The following is a 6,471-nucleotide window of genomic DNA, read 5'->3' as shown; positions in this document are numbered from 1 at the left end:
GTGTGTGCACGTCGCGGGTGCCCGACTCGTCCCCCTTTGTCCCCGCCAGCCGTCCCAGGGGCTGGATCCCCCACCGCTGGCCTCCCCCGCCCTCTGCATCTGGGCGGCCGCGGGGGCGGGGCTGGCCGGGGCCCAGCTCGGGGAGGGCTGTGGGGCGGGCGCGGCGGCGGGAGGTCACCCTTCCCCCCCACCCCCTGCCCCGCGCAGGGCTGGAAGCCGCCCAGCGCAGGCCTGGTACACGGTGGCGTGACCATCGCGGGCTGGGAGGGGGCTGCTCTAGCGCGAGGCTGCAGAGGCGGCGGCTAAGGCCTGGGCGCCAGAGTCAGCCAGACCTGGACTCCAATCCCAGGCTCATCCATCTTTTATTGCACTGAGCCCAAGTTTCCCCATCTGCAAAATGGGGCTAATCATGTCGTCAATCTGACAGGAATGTGGAGAAGATTGCCTAACCACTAGGCAGGAGCCCAATAGAGGTCCCTCAATAAAAAAGCCCATAAATGGGGTGGCCACATTTTTTAAAAAAGTTTCACCTTGCTGGGACTGAACCCAGGGCCCCATGCCTGCCAGGCAAATGCTCTGCCACTGAGCTACACCCCCATCCCGGGGTGGGCGGCTCTTCTGGAAGCACTCCGTGAGGACTTGGTTAAGTGTTATTATTCCCAGTGGACTTGTGGACTAAAATTTGTGTCACTTTTCCCACTAGAGTGTCAGCTTCATGAGGGAAGTCACCACTGTCCCCAGTACCCAGGAGGTTATCAGTGTCTCACTGGGTGTCACAGGACACATGGCTGTGAGGGGATGGACTGTACAGACGTGACCCATCCCCCAGTGACCACATCATACAGGCTGCATATAAAAACCATTTTAAATTAAAAAAAGTTAGGGAGCATCAGTGCACACAGACAGGAGCAGACAGACAGAGGGGCAGAGGGCTCAACCCCAAGTACAGTGCAGGCACCCTGAGGCTGAGAGGGCAGTAGGGGCGACTCCCAGCAAGGCACAGACAGCTGAGGCCTGGATGCTGGTCCTCTGGGCTCAGAGGTCTGCCCTCCGAAAACTTGCTCTGTTCAGAGAGTTCCTGGGGGAGGAACAGGGTTAGTCAGCATGGGTCCCCAGCAGGGCCTCCAACTCCACAGGGCTCCCTCCTCCACCTCCTCTTATGACACCACCCCCTCCTCTTCCAAAGATCTTTTTTAAGATCTCTCCTGCCCCTTTTATCTTCACCCTGATCTGGCTGTGGGGTTTGCAGATTCTTGGAATCCGCCATGGGAGGTATGAATCCGGCCAGTTTCACAGATGTGGAAACCAAGGGTCAGACAGCTGAAGACACATGTCAGGGACATGGCCGCCCAGAGACTGCCCTGCCTTTGTACTTATGGACGATATGCAAAGCTTTGAGCGTGGCCAGTGTTGCTATGCGAGTGTGCCTGTCCTGGCCAGCCTCCGCTTGCCCTCTGTAGGGTAGGGGGCCCAGGTTGGACACCTGAGGCTGGCTGGGGCCGGGGCCAGCAGCTGGGGCAGGCGCTGGGTGAGCAGGGGCTGCAGTGCTTCCCGCAGGCGGCAGTAGTGGCGCTCCAGTTCACGGTGGTACTCCTTCTGGTCAGGCCCAATCAGGGCTTTGTTCTTCCGCAGAGCGTCCTCACATCTGAGGGCCAGAGGGCAGGAGATGGTCAGCAGAGAAAGCAAGTCCCCGAGGACCCAGCCTGCAGGGAGGCCCACCAGGGGGTCAGGCAAACTGAGGAGGAGCTATCATCAGGAGCGGGGGCCAGTTAAGTGAAGAGCTGGAACGGGGGACACAGGAGCCTACGGGGGACACAGGAGCCTTCGGGAGAGTGTCAGACCTACTTCTTGCAGAAGTCCTTGAAGCAAAGCCGAAGTTTGTTATGATGCCGGAACAGCTTGGGGTCTTCTGGGATCTCTGCCAAAAATACCTGAGCCACCTCCAAGGGACCCTACAGGGTGACAGGGACCCATGAGGGTGCCTGCATGGGGCCTAGAGTCGCCCTGGGAGCCTGCACCCCCCATACCAGCCGTGCCTGGTTCACGGTGGGCCCCACAGAGCCCTGCAGCACCATCTGTAGCATCTTGGCATCTGGAGGGTCCTGTTCAGTGGCAAAGGCCAGCTCCCGTGTCTTCTTCTGCATGTCCTCGATGGCCACCTCCACTGGTGTAAGCACTGTCTGCGGGTTAGGGAGGGTGTATACACTTGCTGGGGCCTGATGGTGTCCTGACCCAGGTCAGCCCAAGGAAGCTGGGATCCCACTGAGGGCACAGGGCCCGAGAGGCTGGCAATGAATGAGCCCTGGGGGCTCCTGTCTGCTGGGCTCTGCCATGGTGGGGGTACTGGTGCAGCTGCCTTTGACTCTGTGGTTGGCATGGTTAGGGTCCAGCCTAAGAGGTTAGGTCTGGTGCCCTTGAGTCCAGTGTCCCTATGTCTAGGGTCTCCAGGCCTCCCTGGGTCGGGAGGTAGAGGCTTGAGGTAGAGGTCAGAGTTTGAGGTGCCCCCCACCTCTCCAACCCAGTTCTGGGGTACTTGAGCCTCTTCCTGGATCTGGGGTCTCCAGGCCTTTCCTCTCTGGCTGGAAGGGGATGGACTGTACATCCAGACCTCTCTGGGTTGCCCTGGACCAACAGTTCACAGTACCTCTCCTTTCTGGGTCTTCCTTGATCTGGGATCCCCATGCCACCCCTTTCTAGGTCTGGATTGCTGAGCCAACCTAGGTCTAGGGTCCCTACACCTCCCCTTCCCAGAGCCTGCTCAGTCTGATGCCCCCCTCCCCTCCCCGCGCCCACCTCCTCCCGGTGGCACACACGGATGCGCGTCTTGATGTAGGGGAAGGCGTGCTCAGTGCTGAGCAGGGTCTTGCGCTTGTGCTGCTCGGACAACTCCCCGTGTGCACGCCCATCCGGCGTGAAGGGCGTGCAGAACAGGAAGGCTCGCAGCCCATAGTTGCGGTCAAAGTAGGTCACGCGGTCCTTGAGCTCATAAGTGTCGAAGTGCGGCTCCACATAAGTGATCTGGATGTAGGCCTGGGGTGTGGGGTGGGGGTGAGGGTTCCTCAGCCCCAGCACAGGCACCTGGTGCCTCAGGCCTGGTGAAAGAGGCCCTGGCTGCCCTGAGTCTGGGGGCTTTTGATTCTAGGGTTCCCAGGTCTTCCTACATCTGGATGACGGGGACTGCCCTGAGGAATAGGCTTTAGGCTCCCCTAGGAAAATAAGTTTTGGAGTTGTGTAAGAGAAATAGGACTTTAGCTTCTCTGGGAAATAGTATTTAGAATCTCCTTTTATATAGGATTTTGGGAGGATGGTTGAGAGCCCACCTTCTGTGGATCCAGCTTGGACTTGTCCACGGGGTTAGAATCTTTGATGATCTCCACCACATCGTCCCCAAACCTCTCTGTGTAGAACTCCTGAGGACATGGGGCTGACTCGGATCTGTACGATGGCAGCCCCCACTCCAGCCCCCAGGCAGCCTGGTGTCCTGTCCCCGCCCCCCACATCCCCCAGAGACTGGACTTGCCTCTAATCGGTGGGAGATCTCAGCCAATTTGGTGATTGAGGGCTCCTTGTACACAAACTCCTGCTCATCCAGGTCCCCAAAACGTGCGCCATAGAAGCCCACTCGGAAATACGTCCCGAATACACGCTGGGGCTGGGAGAATGGGGTTTTGTTGTCTGGGAGGCACCTCTGGAGGCCTCCGTAATCCAGAGATGGGTGTCCCTGTGCCCCACAAGGCAGAATGCGGAGGGAAGCAAGATAGGGCTGGGGAAGAAGTTGGCATGGACAAGGGGAACCCTGAGAACATCAGGAGGGTGTTATGCACAAGCAGAGGACCTGGAGAATTTCAGGGCATAGGTCTGGACCACAGCCAACTGCCCATACTCCCCGACCCGTCTACCTCCCCGAGTGGTTGTTCTCATTTAACACCCCAGACTTCTGTTTTTCCCGCCTCCCTCTGCACTCGTTCATCATCTGGATCCCAATACCAAATTAGGACCGGGACTGTATTGCTCATATCTGGGTCCCAATGCCCATGGGGCTGGTATGTAGCAGGTGCTACACAAATGCTTGAATGGCTGAAGGGTGATCCGGTTGTCTTTTGCTTTGGGACAGAGGCTCTGGCTGCATTGTTCTAGGGCATCGCTCTCCTGCCGCAGCCTGACATTTAGAAGGAAGAATCCCTCTTCACCCCAAGAATGCCACCTCCCCCCGGAAAGGAAGTTGGGTGCTCAGATCACTCACCACGGCAGATCCGGGCAGGGTGGAGCAGACATGGTGGGGCCGGAGGTGGGGGGTGCACAGAGAGAGACAGTCATGGCAGGGGTCAGATGCCACCCCCCTCCCCTCGGGTCCTGGCCATGGCCCCCTATGAGAATCACTCCATGGGCAGAGAGATCAGGGCTTTGGGGAGGGAGGGGCCCCCACCCAGCAGGCCTGCCAGGACTCTGGGTTCCTGCCATCTTTGGCCAGAAAATTCTCCCTAAACTAGGAGATGCCTAAAAATAGAAGGGAAGAGGCGGGACGGGGGGGCATTAACCAGGGACGAGGAGCAGAGGTCCTGTGGGAAGCTGGGAGTTGTGGAGGCAGGACAGAGACTAGACACTTGGAAAGGGAGAGCCAGAGTGACAGGCCAGAGACAGCTGGGGAGAGACGGAGGAGAGAGACACAGGCAGAGGCTGAGAGAGGGCGAGGGAGACCCGCAGCCCCTCCCTCCACACCCCCCCTGCAGCAGCAACAGCTAGCCCTGCCTGCGGGAGGGGTGTCTCGAGAGCCACCAGTTGGGTGACTCACATCGTGCCCTGGAGATCTGGGGCAGGGGGGGGACATCTGGGGAAAGGGGGGAGGTGGAGGGGGGTGCGTCATCACCCACAGAGCCTCGGGCCCCCTTGGCCAGTGGTCACGCTCTTCTTGTGCCCCCTAGTGGTCCCTGACCTCGGCTGACCAGGCATCACAAGGGTCCCTGAGGCAGGTGGCCCTGGAGGGCAAGTGGACTCACCTCCCAGCCGGAGCTCTGTGGGGGAAAGTCAAGGTCAGCTGGGCCTGGGGATGGGGATGGGGATGGGGGGCCCGAAGGCAGTCCTGGGGATCGTGTCCTGGGCCCACCTGGTGCATGATCTTTGTGAAGGCCTCCTGCAGCTTGCCGTGTACCGAGGCCAGCTTCCTATAGTCACGGTGGGCTTCCAGGATGGGGATGAGGTTCTTGTAGACTTCATTCACTGCCTCATAGAGCCCACCCTGGGGTGGGGGGTGGAAGGCATGGGGTCAGGATCCCCCAAACCCTCTGTGCTGCCTAGAACCCCTGCTGGCTTTGCTCCTGTCCCCCCACTCTGCTCCTACCAGCTTTCCCTCACCTCTGACAGGAAGTCCACCCTGACCACTGTCCCCCAGATGGGGCACTAGCCTTTCTGCTTGGTCCCCACAGAGCCCTCTGTGCTCTCTACAATTTGTAACGAGCTTCCAATGTCAGGTGCTGGGTACATCTGTATTTTGTTCCTTTATTGCTGAGAGGATCTCTGTGATCATTCTTTTTTTTCCCCCCAGCGCTGGGGATGGAACCCAGGGCTTTGCACATGCTAGGAGGGTTCTCTACCACTGAGCTCCACCTCCAGCCCTGGAACTCCTTCTCGCTGGAGGTGGGGAAACTGAGCCTCAGAGACATGAAGGGGTTCCTGAGGCCAGGATCTAAACACCAGCCCATCCGGCCTGGTGCCCGACTTCCATGCCCAATTGTTTCCTGGCACGTGACAATAATCGTTTGCATCTAGCCTGGCACACAGCAGGTACCCTTAAGTGTTTGACCGACTGTCAGAAGTCTGTGTCCACTCTCTGGCTTCTACCCAAGGACATTGTCTTTGAAGACTCCAACAAAGTGACAATAATTAAATAATTAAAACATCACTAGAGGAGTTGGCATATTAAAAAAAAAAATCTCACTGGGAGGGGTGTGGGTGTACCTAGTGGTAGAGTGCCTACCTGGCATGCCCGAGTTCTGGGTTCCTGGGTTCCATACCCAGCATAAAAAAAAAAAAAAAAGGCCTAAAACCTTATTTCAAAAATATAGGGAACTGACTGCAAACAGATTCCCCAGTTTTTGTCTTTTTAGATTAAAAGACTTCAGAGTCAGGGCAGTGAGATTACCTTGTATGATACTATGATGGTGAATGAATGTCATTGTACATGTATCGAAACAACCCTGCTGTGAACTATGAACTCTGGGTGACAATGTGTCAATGTAGGTTCACTGACTGCAGCAAATGTGTCACTCGGAGAGATGTTGATAGTGCAGAAATCTCTGTGTTGGGAAGGAGGATATGGGAAATCTCTGTACTTGCTGGTCCATTTTGCTCTAAATGAAAACTCCTCAAAAAAAAAAAAAGTTTATTTTAGAAAAGCATTTTAAGTCAGGTCCAGTGGTGCATGCCTACGAACCCAGAGACTCAGAGGCTGAGACAGGAGGATTGCAAGTTTAA

At 57.2% G+C, this 6,471-nt stretch overlaps 1 protein-coding gene across 3 annotated transcripts in view; it reads right to left on the bottom strand.

Moving 5' to 3' along the window:
- Window positions 1-847: 847 nt before the first annotated feature.
- Dock6 (dedicator of cytokinesis 6) overlaps window positions 848-6,471 on the bottom strand; it is a 45,931-nt gene continuing 40,307 nt past the window's right edge. For all 3 annotated transcript variants that reach the window (XM_026399593.2, XM_026399594.2, XM_026399595.2), the window contains 9 exons: window positions 5,105-5,236; window positions 4,998-5,012; window positions 3,521-3,646; window positions 3,321-3,410; window positions 2,794-3,030; window positions 2,037-2,180; window positions 1,846-1,952; window positions 1,484-1,645; window positions 848-1,078 (listed from right to left, as the gene is read on the bottom strand). In XM_026399593.2, the coding sequence (XP_026255378.2) occupies window positions 1,036-1,078; window positions 1,484-1,645; window positions 1,846-1,952; window positions 2,037-2,180; window positions 2,794-3,030; window positions 3,321-3,410; window positions 3,521-3,646; window positions 4,998-5,012; window positions 5,105-5,236 (1,056 nt within the window). In that variant the 3' untranslated portion in view covers window positions 848-1,035. The remainder of the gene's footprint in view (window positions 1,079-1,483; window positions 1,646-1,845; window positions 1,953-2,036; window positions 2,181-2,793; window positions 3,031-3,320; window positions 3,411-3,520; window positions 3,647-4,997; window positions 5,013-5,104; window positions 5,237-6,471) is intronic.

Source organism: Urocitellus parryii, chromosome 3 (genome assembly GCF_045843805.1).
Source record: "Urocitellus parryii isolate mUroPar1 chromosome 3, mUroPar1.hap1, whole genome shotgun sequence".
NCBI lineage: Eukaryota > Metazoa > Chordata > Mammalia > Rodentia > Sciuridae > Urocitellus > Urocitellus parryii.
This window is presented reverse-complemented; position numbering and strand designations above follow the sequence as displayed.